At 45.2% G+C, this 18,531-nt stretch overlaps 5 protein-coding genes across 5 annotated transcripts; 2 read left to right on the forward strand and 3 right to left on the reverse strand.

The window, feature by feature from the left end:
* Window positions 1–79: 79 nt before the first annotated feature.
* On the reverse strand, window positions 80–1,408 carry PAAG_05650 (hypothetical protein; the record flags this gene model as incomplete). Its single annotated transcript, XM_015845642.1, has 4 exons — window positions 80–382; window positions 516–637; window positions 725–1,143; window positions 1,263–1,408. 4 exons carry the CDS (start codon window positions 1,406–1,408, stop codon window positions 80–82), a joined length of 990 nt encoding a protein of 329 aa, XP_015699868.1.
* A 6,016-nt stretch (window positions 1,409–7,424) lies between these two features.
* Window positions 7,425–9,816, reverse strand: PAAG_05653 (hypothetical protein; the record flags this gene model as incomplete). Its single annotated transcript, XM_002792322.1, has 2 exons — window positions 7,425–7,590; window positions 7,682–9,816. 2 exons carry the CDS (start codon window positions 9,814–9,816, stop codon window positions 7,425–7,427), a joined length of 2,301 nt encoding a protein of 766 aa, XP_002792368.1.
* Window positions 9,817–12,189: 2,373 nt separating this feature from the next.
* Window positions 12,190–13,186, reverse strand: PAAG_05655 (hypothetical protein; the record flags this gene model as incomplete). Its single annotated transcript, XM_002792324.1, has 3 exons — window positions 12,190–12,637; window positions 12,825–13,006; window positions 13,136–13,186. 3 exons carry the CDS (start codon window positions 13,184–13,186, stop codon window positions 12,190–12,192), a joined length of 681 nt encoding a protein of 226 aa, XP_002792370.1.
* Window positions 13,187–14,096: 910 nt separating this feature from the next.
* PAAG_05656 (hypothetical protein) lies at window positions 14,097–15,063 on the forward strand (the record flags this gene model as incomplete). Its single annotated transcript, XM_002792325.2, has 2 exons — window positions 14,097–14,532; window positions 14,618–15,063. 2 exons carry the CDS (start codon window positions 14,097–14,099, stop codon window positions 15,061–15,063), a joined length of 882 nt encoding a protein of 293 aa, XP_002792371.1.
* A 685-nt stretch (window positions 15,064–15,748) lies between these two features.
* Window positions 15,749–16,726, forward strand: PAAG_05657 (hypothetical protein; the record flags this gene model as incomplete). Its single annotated transcript, XM_002792326.2, has 2 exons — window positions 15,749–16,192; window positions 16,310–16,726. 2 exons carry the CDS (start codon window positions 15,749–15,751, stop codon window positions 16,724–16,726), a joined length of 861 nt encoding a protein of 286 aa, XP_002792372.1.
* Between the last annotated feature and the right edge of the window lie 1,805 nt (window positions 16,727–18,531).

Genomic DNA, 18,531 nt, shown 5'->3' on the forward strand with positions numbered 1-18,531 from the left:
TGTGTGTTTGAGTGTGTGAAAAAGGGGGTATTAAGATATCGCACCACAAATCGCCATCAACTTAATCTCAACCTCACCCCTAGCCCTTCAACCCCAACAACGGACCCAAATTCAACTGAATATGCAGCACATTTGACTCCAAGGCCTTGGTGAAATACGGCAACTCCTTCCCATTATACACAGCGGACTTACCAACAATGCTAACGGGGATAACGCCGTTTTTGTACTTGGCATCCTTGCCGCTGACGAATGGGAAGACCTTGGCGACGTCGACGGCCGATCGCATTTTGACAGTGTTGTTGCCTGGTTTAATGACGAGGTTGGGCAGCGTGGAGGTGCCGATATCTTTGCCGTCGACGGAGAGGTTGAGGGTGACGTCGCCCTAGTTTTTTGTTTGTTAGTATGATGTTTTCCTTGATATTTTTTTTGCCTGTTGCTCCATTTTGGCATCAGGTTTGGAAACCAAAAAAATAAATAAATAAATAAATAAATAAAGGGTGGGAGGTAGAATTTACCAAGGTGAGGGTTAGGACGCTGGGGTTGGGAATGAAGACTTCACCAAGCATGTTGGTGCCGTCACCTTCTTTGGGAACGAGTTTGAAGTCGGTTACGTTGAATCCCTTGAGCCCATTGAGGCCTACAAGTGGTGTCAGAATATATATGGCATATTAAGAAGTGCAAAGAAAAGAAAAGAAAAGAAAAGGGGGGAACGTCTAGAACATACCCTTCATGGTAATGACTTTATTATAATCCACCGTCGTTTTCGGAAGAGCACCTTCCTTCAACCCAGTCCGGCCATCAATTTCAAGGTCAAGAAACTCCGACTTCATGACTGCAATAGAATAGTCGATGAATTGTTGGACATCAGCCAGCTGGACGCGCTGGTCAATCATGCTCTTTGCGCCATCGACAGCCTTGACGGAGGGGACAGCAAGGACGAAGAACGGCTTGTTGCTCTTAGCAATGCCGACGGTGGCATTGAAGGCGTCGAGGGTGGGGTGATATTTGGACTTGGAGCCGATGGTCTGGTCAACCTTGATATTGAAAGACTCTGGGGCCGGATTGGTGATTTCCATAGAGTTAATGGTGAGGGTTGACTTGTTTACATCTTTCTGGGCTATTCTCGGGTACCCGACAAAGATGCTATTTGTTTGTAGAAGTAGATGTTAGTCGTGGTTTTGTGGTTTGCGGAGCTTTGCTCTCCTGAACATTTTGATCCACAACGGATTTTTAACATGTATACATAATTGAATACCACTTACACTGGCAGCAGGATAACAAGGACGACGACGATGAAGATAGCCAGGTAGAGCCACCACCATTTTTTGAAATTGGCTTTCAGTCTGGCGCCAAAGCTAGGTTTGGTGAACTCTCGCTCGACGGGGCCGGCCTCAACCTTGTCCGACATTTTCGGGATAGTTACTTAGGGGATGGAGGGAGGGGCTGGATGCCGCTATTAAAAACGAATTGGCGATTATTCTCTGTTGAATAGGTGGCACTAGTATGTTCAGTTTCTTCATTTTCAATTTGCATGTGCCCATGGTTGTGGAGAAGGAGTGTAGAATGACGGGTGTCACGTTCGACACATGTGCATTACATGGTGCATAAGAAAATAAATAAATAAATAATGGGGGTCGGATCACGACAGGATCGCGCAGCTTATTTCACTGCAGCAGAGGACAGAGGACAGAGGACTGTAACTAATTGAGTTGACAGCAATGCGTGTAGAACTACGAGGATGTTCCCAGGGGCGGAAATAGGGCGCCACCAAAAAAAGGAAAATAAAAAGTAAATGAACTAACTATATAAAAGGAGAATAGCAACAAGATGGAAGGAATGAATAAAACTCACGATCAAACAATTGATAAACCACACTACCACCACGGGAGAGAGGGAGGGAAACGAGATAGACGACCGGAAAGGACGGAGAGATTGCATATGAAGGGGAAGATGGGGTATGCGGGCAACTAAATATGAATGGCGAACAGCGGAGAAGTTGGGATTGGGATTGGGATTGGGATTGGGATTTGGGGGGGGGGGGGGGGGGAAGGGAAGGGAAATTACACGGGGGGAATCAACCGAGCAACAGTCAGATATAACCAACCCCTAGGGCCAGGCATGAAGAAAGGTCCCACGGTCGAAAATAAACCGCAAAGAGCACGCTGAAAAGTGCGCTAAACGATCAATCAGATCTCGGTACTTGTTGAGGGCGCACAACAGCCAAAAGTGGCAATTTTAGTGGTATATTCTAGACAGAGCTATGGGGAGGGACATAAAGAGACCATCACATGCTGTCTTGGGGATTTTTTTTTCTTTCCCACTCTCTTCCAGCTCTGATTGACAAGTATGCACCGCGGTGAGGCGGGTTAGATTGCAGCGAAACTGCAGGGAGGGACAAGGACAAGACACGCTAGTGGCAGCAGTTCCAGAGCTGGGATCCAAAGGCGGAGTTAAAGCAATTTAGTTTCCTGGGCACCTGGCGGGGATTCCCATGAGAAGTACAAGAGTTCGAAAGAGCGAGCATATTGAAGATGAGGGTGAAGGTGAGGAGTACGCAGTGAGAACGCGGATGAGAGCGGGAGAAGAGGTTTGCCCTTCCACCACAAGAAATTGTTATCAAGTTAAGGGCAACACGGCGGGAGTAGTTGTAATTACTACTAGGTGGCAAAATATCTCACGCCTTCCAGAGCGCCCATAGCTTGTGGTTTCTGCGTAGGAAATGGGAATATGGGGAATGTGCTCCGTACTGCAGCAAGAAAGGCGTCGGTTCGCCCCTGTTAAACCCTGGAACTCGGCTCTCTTCCAATATACTTAAGGCGGAGGTTGTGTGGTGAGGAGCGCCTGCTAGTCAGTTGTCACTCGTTTAGGCACGGCCAGCCTGGCTAATGAGAGGCGATACCTTTCTCATCTTTTCTGGCTTCTTTCCCCCCCGTGGCAATCGGAGTGTGGGGCTAACCTTCGGGTTCCAAAGCAAAGGTTCCATGGATGCTTGCTGCTGCACCCCACGGCCGAACCAACTTTCATGTAGGAGTTCCTGCACGTCGAACTAATATCCATGACCGTTGGTTTTGTTGTATAAAGTCCTTCCCGAAGTTTCAAAACCAGCCGCTGATGTGACATCCCCCAAAGCCCATTTGGCAGCATATGAACTCCGGCATTGCATTCTCACCATCCTCTATCGATAATTATTCAAAACATATCAGTGGCAAGGCACGGGACATCTAGAAAATGTCCTTCCCCTCCCCCCCCCCCCTTTTCCTGATAAGGTATTCTGGAGGTCTCGTATTCGAGGCAAAAGAAAAAAAAAAATCATTGAAGACTCAGCATCCCCCTGCCTCGGGGCAGCTGTCCGCATATGGCACTCAATTCCCGGATCAAGGAAATGCACCCATCAGCTGCAAATAACGGAAGAGGGATTGGACATCCAACCATTTCGTGGTTGGCGATTTCAAGATAGGGCAAGGGCCCGGGGCTCTGTGGTTGGGCGCAACCATTGCCAAAGCCAAAATAAGCCCTTCGGCCTTCCCGAAATGAAGTACATAAATAATACGGCCAAGATCTACGATGGAGCAGAAATAACCCTTTTCTATTTGTGCGCGCAAAAACTCTTTTCTAACTCTCTCCAACAATGCTTCTTCAATCTACGTAGAGGTCTGCAAATCATATGACATGCCGTTGCAGCTGTGGTGGGTTGCAGTCGTGGTGGCGTTTTCGTGGCACAACGCCAGGGCAAAAGCTGGCGACGAAGTGACATCGAACGAATGCAGAACAGCAAAGAAGAAAAAAAAGAAAGGAAGAGAAGAAGAAGAGAAATATCTGCCAGTGATTCCATTCCAGGCCTGCGAGTGGGGTGGTGATTTTCGAATAGGGACAGCCCTGTGCACAATCTCACAATCTCACAGAAGAACAATAAATATGCATTAATTAGTGACAAGAGTGTTGATTCATCGAGAACGACTATATAGGGTGGAAATCAAGTCACGTGACTGGGTTGTCCCGATAATTCGTACCATGTGGAACACTGGGATTTTTGAGTGAGCCCCCGAAAACAACCCCGGACTATCGAGATCAGATATCTGTATTCCCAATTTCCCAAGGTTCTTCCTGCATCCATATCTGGGCACTGCAGCTTGGTACAGTGCATTCCGTGGATCCCCATATAATCATCATCACCACATGCATCTTCCGAAAAGGAGAGTTTGGCAGCCTCAGTTTCAGCTTACCCGAACTCAAGAACAAACGTTAGATGATGATCTGCGTGAGCATCCTTACAATTTACATTACCTCACTCAGGGGTCAGTTCTATATATAATCTCGTCCCTGTCTCACTAGCTCCAGATCGAATCCATCTAACAGTAATTGCACTCGACGATATCGAGAATCGGATATGTAGAAATGGGCAGCCAAAAACCTCGGATAAATACAGCTAATGGCTTTGCCGCTTTGTTTCCAAAGTTCATGATGATGATCATGTCGAGAAAGCACGGCAGCAAGAATAGCGGCAAGAACCAGGAGAGAAAGAACAGGGCAGAGAATGCAGAATGCAGAATTTAAAGATCTCAACTTCTTAACGACTTTTCGCAAGTTCTGGTGAAGTGGCAACCATACAAAACTAGGTATAGCAGGCATCCCAGGGTTGACGATGCCCATCCCTATTTTCCCCAGTTGATCATGGCAAAACTTCAAAATAACCTTTGCAACGGAACATGACACCAATCCTTCCCCCTTCACATCGTCCGAAACCGTGCGCGCGATCGCGTCAAATCCCTAAACCTCCCAGGCTTGTTTTCACCGAAAGTACGCATGCACAGTAAATGTATGTGTGGTGATTCCAAATGCATAGCTATCCCCTCGGATGGAAAACGGACGAGATCTTTTCTCTGCAATTTCGCAGCGCGCAGCATGCAACGTTTAACAAGCGAATAGTTATCATGCCTGTGAAACCCTTTGCCTTTTGCCAATGGACGGGAAACGGGTTCACCAGCGTAGCTTGTGCTCCTGCTCGTGTGTCTCTGTGCCCACCAAGGTCACTTGCGCCTCGCAGTTTGATCGGACTCGCGGCGGCAGAGAAGAAGGTTATTATTAATACGAGCTCCAACTAACTAACTAACTAGTCAATTTCATATCATTGAACGGGCATATGACGTAAGGATATGGGGCAGCTCAGCTTTAAACCTAGGCATGGGCGCTGAGAAAGGTTACATCATTCATCTTCATGCTTGTCCTCATCGAAAAACGTAAAAAAATAAATTATAAATTATAAAAAGAAAAAGACAAAAAGAACAAGAATGAAGTCTCTCTCCACCGAATCCAAGAACACGCGGTGGAGACTTTCATCAAATAACCCACCAAAAAAAAAAATAAATAAATAAATAAAAACAAAAGCATTCCAAGTCTCCACCGCGTTCTGGTCAAAGCCCACCAAACTCATGACTGGAGTTGACTAGCTAACCCGGCTTGGAATTTGGAGCTGCCTGACTGGCCTTGGGGGCGCTGAGAAACCCAAGCGGACGCGCCGACGACCCAAATAACCATTTCCCTTCCAGCGGGGAAAACTGTACCCAAACCATGAATTTTTCCCGCAAGCGTCCCCGCTTCCTCAACCTCACTCCAACCAAAAGAAGTTGAAAGAAGTTTAAAAGGCCTTGAAGGATTTTTTTTGTTTTTTTCTTTTTTTTATTTAAAAAAAAAAACAAAAAAAAAAAAAAACCTTGATGTTGTTCACAGGGTTAGCGGGGTTCAGGTAAGTCTAATTTGTCTAAATCACATGCCGACTTGCAAAAGATGACCCCGAGTTCGGACTGTCGGCAACTTTTAAAGTTTTGGGAACCTGTGCTTTGTCCGAACCATGACTCGGTACTGTAGTAAAGGCAAGTTTTATGTCTTGTATATTGTGCAGGATCATTAAAAGATATGCCCGATCATAAAAATAAATCCCCCAGGTAGAATTGTTGGGAGAGTTCTCCCGCCGGAGTCGAAGTAATCGGGGTTCGAACAGTCCAACAGTCCGTCGAGCTCCCCGCAGAGGCCTGTTTTAATTGCCATGAGCGATGGATGCTAAGTTAGTTGATGCAGCTGATGTCGGAAACTTATGGCAACAAAAAAAGAAAAGTGGATGGTTCTTTTGCGGTTCAGTTCAAACTTTGGCATCTATTCTTTCTAGAATATTCCGCATCCACAACTTTCCCTCCCCATCGGCAAGCCGACCCTTAAAGCCGACAACAACCACATGCCCTGCAGGTACCAGGAAAAATGGAAAGGCTGCGCCAAAATTCAATCAGTGAAATACATCCATTATCGTTTCCAGGTTCTGGCTCGGGAAGCCAGTTACTAGCCCGCAAATTATCGTTTAGGTAGTCAACCGAAAAAAAAATACCGCGAGAGATCCCTTTGGCTCCCCGTATCCGGCGGCCCGGGTCGTGTCCCCTGGAAACTCGCCCTGTTTTCCCCTGGGAAGAAGAACCTGGAACGGAACAGATACATACCAGATACCCGGGATGAAGCTGGCAGGTTTTTGGTTGGCTGTTCCAGATAAGAACGGTGTCTATCAACCTTGTCAGAAAACGTTATCTGACTAGCAATCCATGGATGTTGTGCTCCGTAATGCACGCTGTCAAAAGGCTTGTTATAATTAAATAATCTCAGCCAAAATTGAAGATTTAGCAAGATGGTATCTGTATCCGATAATAGCAAAGGGATTTGGATTGTAGGGGAGAAAATTATCAATCATTATGAATATTTATAAAAGATTCGATGATGCCCCTGTCCTATGAGCCTGTTCCTTCCGGTGTCCTGCGGGTATGCAAAATAGAAGTATATGGAAACATAAAAAAATATAAGGGAGAAGAAAGGATATGTAATGTAGTTTCCCAACATCCAGCTCCTTCACTCCTCGTGGGGAGTATAGCACGTTATTTTTTTAAAAAAAAGCCAAAGGTTATTATGTAAAGAGCGGGGGGGAGGGGGGGAAGAAGATGAGAAGGATAGAATAAAAGGAGGGAAAGAAAAAAAACATTAAGATAAAACAAGCCCGCGCAGCTGGCACATGAAAAAGATGGAAAGCAAAGTTGCTGCGGATATACAAAAAAGGTAGATATATGCAGCATGGAAGGGGGAATGTAATGATAGATGATTAAATATATGCGACGAAGAAAGCCTTGTGTAAAATGAGTAAACCAAGAAGAATAAAGAGTGAAATAGACAGAGAAACATGCAAATATGAGAATGTATAAAGTGACCAACCGCAAAGTAAATACTTCAGGGGGATATAAAATATTAAAAGGGAGGGAGTTCGTGGAAAGCAATATCGACCAAAAAAAAAAAAAAAAAAGAAAAAAAAATTAGAGAATGACAAAAAAGAAACAAAGTAAGCGGTGGAAATATTACATGTATATCTGATCAGATATTAGAGGGTATCTTCAAATTCAAGAGTCATTATGCACGCTACGTGCAGCACTGGATGTCTTATGCCCGAAAATGCTCCGGGTGCGCGATTTGTTGTGGGACTTTTTCTCCTGGCCCGTCGCAGAGTAGAGGCTTGGTGCAGGTGGCAGGCTGTCATCGTCCGACATGTACTTGGGTTTGTATATCCTGTTTGACAGCGGGGAGAGAATTAGTGAGTGACGGCTCTAAACAAAACCTGGATATATAGAGATACATATATCCAAAATAGAAAACATACCAACTATTCCCGACCATGCTCATCCCCTTACTCTCCGCCATCCGATAATACTTCGCCGCCTTCTTCAAATCCTTCTTACACCCCACCCCCTCAACATAACAAAACCCCGCCTCAGCAAGCGCATCCACATCACCCCACCGTCCCGCAATCTCAAAACACCGCAACGCAAGCGGCTTATCCTGCTCAATCCCCCACCCATTCAAATGGCTAACACCAAGCTCATAAATGCTAAGCGCGAACTGCGCCCGGCGAGTCTTCTCCTCAATATTTCTCCCGCAAGGCTCAGCCCCTGAGTTCGAGCGTTCCAGCGCAGCGCAGTCGACGGCTTTGCGGAGCCACTGTACGCCTTCTCGCGGGTTGGGACGCATACCCCAGCCGTGGCGGCAGGCAAGGGCATATAAGAGCATTCCTGTTGGGTGGTTTTGCATCGCTGCGATGCGGAGGTGGTAGGTGGATTCGTTCAGGGAGCCGTTTTCGTGGCACTGGATACCCTTTACGACATGGTCTTCAGCGGAGAGAGCGGTTGTTGGCGGAGGAACTCCATCACGGCTTGTATCAGGTCGGAGTGTGGTGTTGGACTCTGTGGATGTGGATTTAGCTTCACCCTGCTCGTCAGATTTGGGTGTGCTGGTAGGAAGCTTGCTATGTGAGTTGGACGGGGCCGGGGGCACAGTCTCTCGAGCTACGTGGTCAAAGGATTTATGTCGCTTCGGAGGAGTCCAGTCAGTTCGCTTGACAAGTTTGCCCGAGCTCTTACGTGGCGGGGACCTATTTTTAGGCGCACGCAAGGGTTTAGATGGGAGTTCGGGTTCTGGTGGTGTCGCTGTTTTCAAGGGCGTTTCAGGTTTTAGCGGGGATGGTGAGGAAGGAGGATGTGTGTAGGTCGCGAGAGGCGACAAGGGTGCTTGCTCGAAGGTTTCCTTCCCAGAAGTACTTGGAGGTGAAGAACTTTCGAAAAGCGGCTCATTCCACTCGATATGTGGAGTTTGAAGCCCACTGAGCCCGAGGCTATTCCGTGACACGGATCTCCCCCGGGGGAGCGAATATTTGGCGTAGATGTAAGTCGTTGGATTAGAAGAGCTTAGAGATTCGTCTTCCGTTGAATCGGGAGATTTCGGCAACGTAATTGGAGAAGGCCGGTTGTCCCTGTTCATGGCCCGCGGTTGAGATTCTTCGCGCTGCTCAGACGAATGGAGGGAAGGGGAAGGTATAGAAATACTCGTACTGGATCTGCTCAAGGGGCGTGAGAAGTTGAAGGATGGACGTGGCAGTGGATTGGGCGTGGTGGAATTTTCTGAACCTGGAGAAGGTGATCGGGGACCGGGTCGAGTAAAATGAGACATTGGCGAATGAGGCGTTGACATGGCACTGCTTGAGGAGAGTTTCCTGGGCTTCGAGGAGAAGGTTGATCCCATGGTTGAACTCGTGAAATAATCGTCATCGGAACTCTCGTGTTGAGGCAACCTAGGGCTTCCTGAATTCTGCAAAGAGGAGGAAGTGGGAGGTGCGAGGGTGTTCGAGGCATTCCGTTTCAATTGGGGGCTGCCGTTTGGCTCCCCATGGGTTGCTGCTGAAACACCAACAGCTGTATTTGAGGGTTTTCTTTGATTCCGTGATTCATCTTCTGCATCTAAATGAAACAACGATGCCTCATCCGGCGATTCTGCTCGAGGCACCCCAAACACACTGAGCGGCATTGCTGGAACAACTGGAGCGTCTTCTGAGGGTTTGTGGTTGCCATCACTATCTGCTGGATTGGAAGCAGGAGCCTGCGCTGATATCCTCCCTAGCAGGGGATGCTGAGACTTTGGCCTGAAGGAAGCCTCTTCCACTTCTCCATTGGGACCATGTCTCCATGCCCCAGGACTGACAGGCACCGTGTTAGTCGACTCACCAGCGGAGGGTATCCTGAAATAGCCAGGTCTTGGCTGGGATAGGGAACTGGCAACGCTTGCGGGTGGTAAGCGACTCATTCGCTTGTCTCCTTTATTCGAATCATCGAGCTGTTTGGCTAACAGTCGTCCTTGTAAGGCAAATGCATCGAGGGGTGACAGGATAGGAGGGATTTCTCCGTCGAAATAGGAAATGCGCGGGGATGTTGTCGGGTTGGAGTCGGCTACGCCATTGCTGGTCATGGTGGGTTAACGAACGTATGTCACGAAGAATTGAATCCGGGTAACCGTAGAGAATGAAAGGTGTTCCCCCCGCCCCCCCCCTTCTGGGCGAGAGATTGAAGGACTGAAACTTTTTGTGATAGTGGGAATATAAGCGCTGGGTTACTGTAATACAAGGGGGAAGGGCAAATTCGGCTTCTTTATTTAGATCATGCAGACGGGCTTCGGTTCAACCACATTGGGGTCATTTAGGATGACACCGTCATCCAGAAAACAAAAGTGGTGGCCAAACTGAGCGTATATATACAGAAAAGCTATGGTGTCTCCGATGCGCGGGGCGAAATATTGTGTAAGTTGGGCTGTTTGTTGAGCTGTTGGTTGGCGTTTATGAAGGGATCGAAAGTGTGTGTGAGAGAGAGAGAGAGAGCGAGAGCGAGAGAGAGAGCGAGAGAGAGAGCGAGAGAGAGAGAGAGAGAGCAGAACGGCGACTCAAGACCCGAAAATTTAAGAAAGGATGGACAAAGGCAAGTAAATCTCAAGTTAACAAGCCGGAGATTGGCAGCACAACGAGCAGTGGTCTGGGGGAGAGATCGAAGTGACAGTCGGAGACGTAAAAATGTGACTGACGTTGGAGGAAGTTGGATGAAGCCGGGGAGAAGGAAAAAGCGGGAGACGTGAGATTTTGATGAAGAAGGCGAACGCTGAAGGGGGCAAACCACCCAACGCCGAGTCTTGATTGATAGGGATTTAATTAAACAAGCCCAAACCTAACAGAGACCTAGAGGGTTGTTGATTTTTATGATTGATGTCATATATTGACTAGCTGTCCATTGCCTACTCTACGGCAGTTTTTGGCTTGCTTTGCTTAGTGATTTGTTGGCAACATTTTCCTGGCCTTCCATTATTTTGTTCCTGATTTACAACTCACGAGAGTGGGTTGTGTCCTATTTATATACCACGGTGCCCTGGCTCCGGACGAAGAAACAGGTCGACTTTACTTGTTATCCAATTAAAGATCTGCTTACTCGATTCCGCTCCGGGGATTAGGACTGGGCGTGTGTGCTGTGATAAGTTAAACGCGACAGAAAGAGGCGGGATGTTTTTCTACTTGCCCGAAATATTAAACACAAAAACTTAAGAAGAAGAAGAAGCGTTCCTGTTCCTGTTTCCGTTCCGTGGTTCTATAAAATCCAAGGATTAAATCAGACATACCTTGGTTCACTGATCTGATCAAGACTTGGACTGTGGAAACAACTTCTTCCAACTGTAATCACCAGACTGCCCTGAGGGACGGCAGAGCCCTGCGCCAAACGGCAAGAAGAAGAGATCCATGTTTCTGAAATCTCACGCCGGCCGAGGGTGAGCATCTTCTTTCGTCTGCGCCACCAAACTGCCCCACCAACCGTGCTCTAGTTTTTTGCGGTCCAAGAGCGGCCAAGAGCGGTCCGCCATATTGAACCCCAGCTGCTGGACACGGGAATAATTCGGGATGCCAGAGTATATATATAACTATTGTGCAGTGTCCGAGATTTCATGAAGATATTGATATTTCCGCAGTGCGCATCGCAGCTGAGCCCAGATGATGTCGAATCCTTGATCTCTCCAGGCACATTCCGCAAGTTGGTTTTATGATCATGCAAGGGCCCGCTAGGCAGGATCGTTGACGCAAACCAGGTTAATAGTTAAATGAGACGAATTACAGATTATCTTGCTATTGAATATAATTGGTTGTCTGAGAAGACGGCAGGGGGATCTTCAAGTCTTGAAATCATCATCTACTGTACAAGCTGCACTCAACGGCACAATCCTGAGAGAACTGGTCTGTTCCTGGGAACCCAGTTCTGGATGCATGCATATGCCCAGGGAACCGTGCAGTACAAAGTTGAGTCACGTCTGCAGCCGCCTCTCTCATCCCTCGCTCGGTGCTATTGTGTTTACTTTCGAAGCGCGCTCAATTGTCGATACGCGTTATACTTGGGATAGTTATACGTACAAATAACAAGAACAACAAACAGCAACAACAGACGAGGGCGGGGTAAAAACGTAAATTAAATTAGAATAAACTGTTTGCCTGAGAGAGAACGGCTCTCGCAGGCATCATCTGTCTTTTTATTTAAAAGAGTCGGGGCTGTGCCCACGAGTTAGCTACCTACTTCACGAACAAGGGAAATATTGCCTGCCTGCCTTCATGTAAACTACCCTAAGCCAAACGCCGCTCTCCCACAGGGTCTGTATTATTTTCAAGGGAGTTGTGGATGGGGGAACAGAGAGGAAGAGAGAACATCCTCTCTCTTTTCGCGGCTCTATTTTTCTCTTCACTATTAATAGGTTCACTGTCCAATCCGCACACACATACACACACACACACACACACACACACACACCCTTCTTTACCTAATCTTCAAGCCCCAGCAATTTCTTATTCCCCGAAAACCACGAGATCTTCGCCTTCAGCCTTGTGATCCGCCATGGATTTCCAGAGCTCCCTCCTTCCGACACCCGTTTTAAGTCGATGTCATAGCGGCCCTGATAACGGCGACCGGGAGGCTTCATGTCAGCGTCAATGTCGCGCAGGGTCCCATCACCAAACAGGGGGAAATATAAAAATAAAAATGAGAAATACAAATACAAGTAAAGGGGAAAAACCGTCACGGCGCGAATAAAGGACAGGAGGGATGATAGATAGTCATGGGAAGCGATCAAGGCCCTCACCCCGTTCGAAAGCTGCGGGCCTCCCTCCGCGTCCTTCCTAACCAGAGTCACAGTCACGTTGCAGGTGACAGAAGCCGTTTGAGGCACGTCCGTCTCGGGCCCCGGTTGGGGCAGGCTGATGAGCAGAGCACTGTGTGGGCAGTCGGCAGTTGGCAGTCAGCCCATATTATTATTATTATTATGTTATCCAGTTGGCCGAACCGAGAAAAAAAAAGTCTCCTTCTGCTCGAAACCGCCACCACCACAACCACCGCCACCACCACTCCATTATTCTCCGGGCTCTCTCCCTCATCTGGTAATTTTTGTATCATACGCACCTCGGAATATGCTGTGCCGTGTCCATCCCGTCCATAAGCCCTTTCCACTGTCCCACCGTCCGGGTCGCTGTCGTCACGATGGCCTCGTTGGCAAGTGATGGCGTATAGTCGATGATGAGGTCGTTGGGGATGAATACTTCGTCAATAAGCTTGTCCCATTGATAGGTATCTAGATAGAAACTCTGTTGTCGTTGTTTTGGTGTGTTATTTTCTGGTCTCTTTTTTACTTCTAATATGTGGTCGGTGTGTCTGAAATGATCTTTCCTTTCCCTTCTCCTCTTTCTTGTTTGCTCGTGGGTTACTTCACTCACCAGCTTTGTGACGACATCGTGGATATTGGTCCTGTCAAGGAGATAGTCCATGGTTTGATAGTGCGCCATTTGTACGGATGGATGTCGAAATGGCCTCAAGAGTTTCTGATGCGAAGACTCAAGCAGCTCTGTGGCCTTTGCGAGGGAAAAACGCATCCCCTCTGGTGAGTATCCATTGAATACTTATAGATTATAGGCTCCTCCCGCCCTTCGACTAGGAGTATATCGAAAATGGGGCTATTGCAAATGGTTCTCCTGTTTCCCAGCTCAATCATCCTCGCTCTGTCCCGAATTTGGCCTTCTTTTGCCCTCTTAAAACAGCTACAGTCAAAAATATGTCCGCTGACGTCGCTGTTTGCCAGGGGTTCCGGAGGGATTGTTCCACCGCTTTAACTCCATGGATTTTGAAATCCACCATCTTAACCGTTGAGTGTGTTTTCATCTTCGGATTTATGCTGCGGACTTATGAGATTACCAATACTCGGGGAAGGGAAACATGATCTTTTTTTTTTTTTTTTTTTTTTTTTTTTTTGGTTACCTTTCTAAACTACTAGTAACCTTGGGAGAATTATTAGAGAGAAAAAGGGTGTTCGGCATGATGAATTTATCAATAACTTGTCCTGGGTGAGTGGTCTAATAGGGCCTATCTAGCTATCAAAAATGGACCCCTAGGTTTGCTTAAAAGCGACCGCTCTAAAAGTCAATAAGCCTCTGTAACTCTCTAACTAGTTATAACTATCGGATAACCTTTCTTTTCCACAATGCCACATCCTCTGAGCGCCCTAAAAGAGGAAACTAAAACGGGTTGGGATTGGCATTAACGATGACAAGCTGGGGTATATATAGACCACCAAAGCGCTCGATTACTTCCCCCCATTAACCCCTCTCTATCTCATGATATCCTGATCCCCCAAGGTTTCACAGTTCATACATAGTTACCATACAATTGAGGGTGGGGAAAATGACCATCCTCATCCTTGGCGGACGGGGCAAAACCTCCAGCCGGCTCGCCTCGATTCTCTCAACCAAAGCCCCGGAGATCCCCTTCATCGTCGCATCACGAACCACTTCCCCACTCTCCCCCCACAAACAGGCAATATTTGACTGGCACGATGAATCTACCTGGGGACAGCCGTTTGAAATGGCCTCGACACCATCAGCTTTTTCGTTGGGCCCTATTTCCGCGGTGTACATTGTCTCACCGTCCGTCGTAGATTTATTCCCGTTGGCGAAAAGACTTATTGACTTTGCGAGGGAGAAGGGGGTGAGGAGGTTTGTGCTGCTGAGTGCCAGCACGTTCGAGAAGGGTGGGCCGCTGATGGGAAAAGTGCATGAATATTTGGCTGGGTTGGGGGAGGAGATTGAGTGGACAGTTTTGCGGCCAACCTGGTTTATGCGTATGTTCTCTTTTGCCTCCCACCCCATGAGATAATCTACGGTGATTGGAAAGTTTTTGATTTTACTGACCTGCATTCGACGTAGAGAATGTATCCGAAGCCCAATTCCTCCCCTTCATCAAAGGGGAAGACAAAATATATTCATCAACGGGCGAGGGAAAGATCCCGTTCGTATCCACAGAGGACATTGCCCGTGTGGCTTTCCATGCCTTGACAGATAAACGCCCGCACAACACGGATCATCTCATTTTGGGACCTGAGCTGCTGTCGTATGGGGACATAGCAGATATTCTGTCCTCTGTTCTCGGCAGGAAGATCACTCATGTCAACTTATCCGAAGCCGACTATGTAACCTGGCTGATGAGGGCCACAGGTGTATCAGAGAATTATGCGAAGATGCTGGCGGGCCTCGAGATACCCATTCGGAGTAGGGAGCTGGAAGAGGTGAATGATGTTGTAGAAAGGGTGACTGGGAAAGCTCCGATGACATTTAGGGAGTTCGCTGAAGTGGCGAAAGAGTGCTGGTTATGAATTTGCCAGTGATGTTTCTTGGGCAGAGAGAGCGGTGCCTGGGCATGATGATATAAATCTATCAAAACTTCTTCTCTGTCTCAGCTCCGGCAAAGCTGCTTGATTGAAGGATCAAATGTGTTGTATGTGATCTTGAATCCATTCTTGCCCTTCATATAATGAATGGTTGGAATGGTTAACAGCATAGTTCGTCGGTACTGGGCGCTATAAGGTTTCTGGTTCTGGGATAACCACATTAACGGTGTGTCTGTCGTGTTCACTTTTTTCCGGCTTCCGGGTGCTATCTTTGAAAATAGCTCTCCGGTATTCCGCCCTTTCAACCTTATTAGAAATGAAACATTTCCCCGCATTCTGTTCTCCGGAGAATTTTTGGGGGGACTGTTTTGCGCGGGTATAGAACCACCCCCACTACCGCAAGTTAGGGACTAGATATCCATGGATTCACTCCTTAAGGTTGTATACACCGACGCTCTTGTGAACATCACAGCGCTCATATAAACCCGTCGTTTAATAGACTTTCTCGACCTTACCATGAATCCAGTTTCCTCATGTCTACCTATATAAGGCATGTCTATAAAAGCCGTAGGCTTCTCGAGTTCGGCAAGTCTCCCTTCTCTACCGTCTATCAGTCCATACCCCGCGAACAAACCCACCCATAGAATTATAGATAGAACACCCGTCCAGCATGCGTTCCATGAGCTCTCTTATGGGCGTAGATCCGGCCCATGACAAATTCCACCACTTCGAGACGTCCTGGTTATTCTCCCCGATTGTCCTGGCCGTTTGCCGCGCTCTAATCTACGTCTATTGTTTTGTAACCATCCTCGTCGTCTACGGCTGGCAAGGCACCCATGGCCTCAACCGCCTCAATGTGCGGTCCTTCAGCTACTTCACCAATATGTCCTTTGTGGGTGTCGCGGTGTACTTCTTAGTCGGGGCTGTTCATGCATACCTGTATGGATGGAAGGGGCGGTCGGTGCTCTTCGACAAATGGCCACGATGGCTGCGCGCATTGCATAGCTTGTTTTATACCACCGTCGTCGTTTACCCGTTCCTTGTCATGGTGGTATTTTGGGCTTTTCTGTACGAGGGACGTTGGTTCCCTCTAACATTCCAGGCGTGGGCAAACGTTCGTACATCTTCTTTTCCCCCCTTTGATTTTCCTCTCCTTTTCTTTCTTTCTTTCATTCCAGTTCGGCACGGTAAACCTCGCATAAAATCTTAACGAAATATGCCCCCATCACAGGTGACCCAACACATCCTAACGCCCTGCTTCTCCCTCTTCGAAATCATCTGCTCAACTGCGCCTCCACCGCCCCTGCTCCATCTCGCCTTCCTAATCCTCCTCCTCGTCCTCTACTTAGGGGTCGCATACCTCACCCGTGCGTCACAGGGCTTTTTCGTATATCCATTCCTCAACCCAGATTCCACTGGCGGAGGCAGCGGCCGTGTGACAGGATACATCTTCGGAGTCGCAGGCATCATGGTTCTCCTCTATGGTTTTGTATGGGTGCTAAGTTATCTGAGGATGCGGTTCTTGAGCTCAAACCGGACAAAGTGGTCGAAAGCGGACACTGAGGCTTGGGCTGCCGTGCATGAGGGGAATAATGTGGATGCTCCCGAGATGGGAGCGGCCGAAACCCGTCTTGATGAGGCGAAGTAAAAGGAATGTCTACTTCGTGGGTGGATGGATTATTTGTCTTGGTTCCTGGTCCTGATCATTCTTAGTGGCGGTTTATACTGGTTGTGGCAACCAACCCCAATGGACAGGGCGACGCCACAAGCTGCAAATCTTTTCATGTACTAAACTATGATAGGAAATAATGTTGCCTGATTTGGTTAGGTGCAAAGGAGCGTCTCCTTACTCAGCGTATCATCACCACCACCACCACCACCACCACCACCAAATGGATCGTCGAAATTGCCGAAGCTCAACTAACTATATTTTAGCTGAAATATCTACACTCAACAACGTCAAATCAAGTTATCCTAGGGTTAAAGTATAAAGTATTCTTGTATGTTCAAGCATACCCGCAGTCGATGTCTTGTGATGAAACCTATAAATGTGATCAAAGACTAAACGGTTTTTAAAATATTACTGGTCGGTCTTGACCGGTTGGCCAGCCGCCCGTGATCTAGTTAGCCTGTATATGCTCCGTGCCGTAGCTAGCCTTACTTTCCGGATGGAGAATCCCATCGAAGGAACGAACGTGATATTCGCCATTTAATATTTAACTAGTTGACTTTTAAATAATCTGATTAGATTTAAATAAAATTATTCCAATAAATAAAAAACCGGTTTTGAATTTTTAAGATTTAAACAATTTGTGCTATAAAACAAATATTTAAAAAGTTTCACTTTTTAATAAAATTTAATTATTATTGTTATATTTAATTTATCATATATAATTTTAATTAAAAATAAATTAAATAAATAATAAGTGATATTAAATAAAAAATTTAAAAAATATAATATAAAAATATAATAAAAAATTTATTAATTTTAATTTTTTTAATAATTAAACTTTAATAATTACTTTGATATAATTTACAATGTTTATTAAAACTTTTTTTATTTTAATATAATTTATTTTAAAAGTTTAATTTTTTATCTTTATTTTAATAATATTTTATTAAAATATACTTAAATTTTTAAATAAAATATATAATAATTATATTTTAATTTTAATTATATTATAATAATAAATATTTTTTATTTTTATTTAAATAAATTATATTTTTAACTTAAATATTAATTTTTATAAAATATTTTAAATATTTTAAAATAATAAATAATTTATTATAAAAAATTTTACTATTTATATTAATATTTTATAATTTTAATTTTTTAATATATATATATATATATATATATATATTATATATATTAATAAAGTTATATAATTATTTTATTTATTTTTTTAATTTATTAATATATATTTAAAAATTATATTTTTTATTAATAAATATTATAACTATTATTATATTATATAAATATATTTAAATATTTTTTAAATATTTATAATAATAAAAATTTTTATTAATTTCAGAAGTTGAATAAATATGATTAAAAATTTTTTTTATTAATTAACTTTATAAATTATTTAATATAAGAAAATATTTCTTTTAAAATAATTTGAAACTAACAGCTTTATTATATTAAATAAAAATAAATCTTTTAATAAAACTATCAATATAATGATAATATAAATAAGTAATAATTTAAATGAAAAAGAAATATTTAACTTTACAACTATATATAATCAGCAATTCACTTTGTAGGTTAAATCTCATTTTACAATATTTTAAATTTCTGTTATAAGTGTTGCTACTAAATACAGCCCTAGCACTTCCTATATACAAAGGACGAATTCGTTACGGAAAGAAGGAAGAGAGGGGAGAATTCAAGAAAGTGAATTTGCAAGTGAATTGTAGAGTGTGGACCAAAGGCAGCAGAAGGATGGTCTG

The sequence above is a fragment of the Paracoccidioides lutzii genome (assembly GCF_000150705.2).
Source record: "Paracoccidioides lutzii Pb01 unplaced genomic scaffold supercont2.15, whole genome shotgun sequence".
Classification (NCBI taxonomy): Eukaryota; Fungi; Ascomycota; class Eurotiomycetes; order Onygenales; family Ajellomycetaceae; genus Paracoccidioides; species Paracoccidioides lutzii.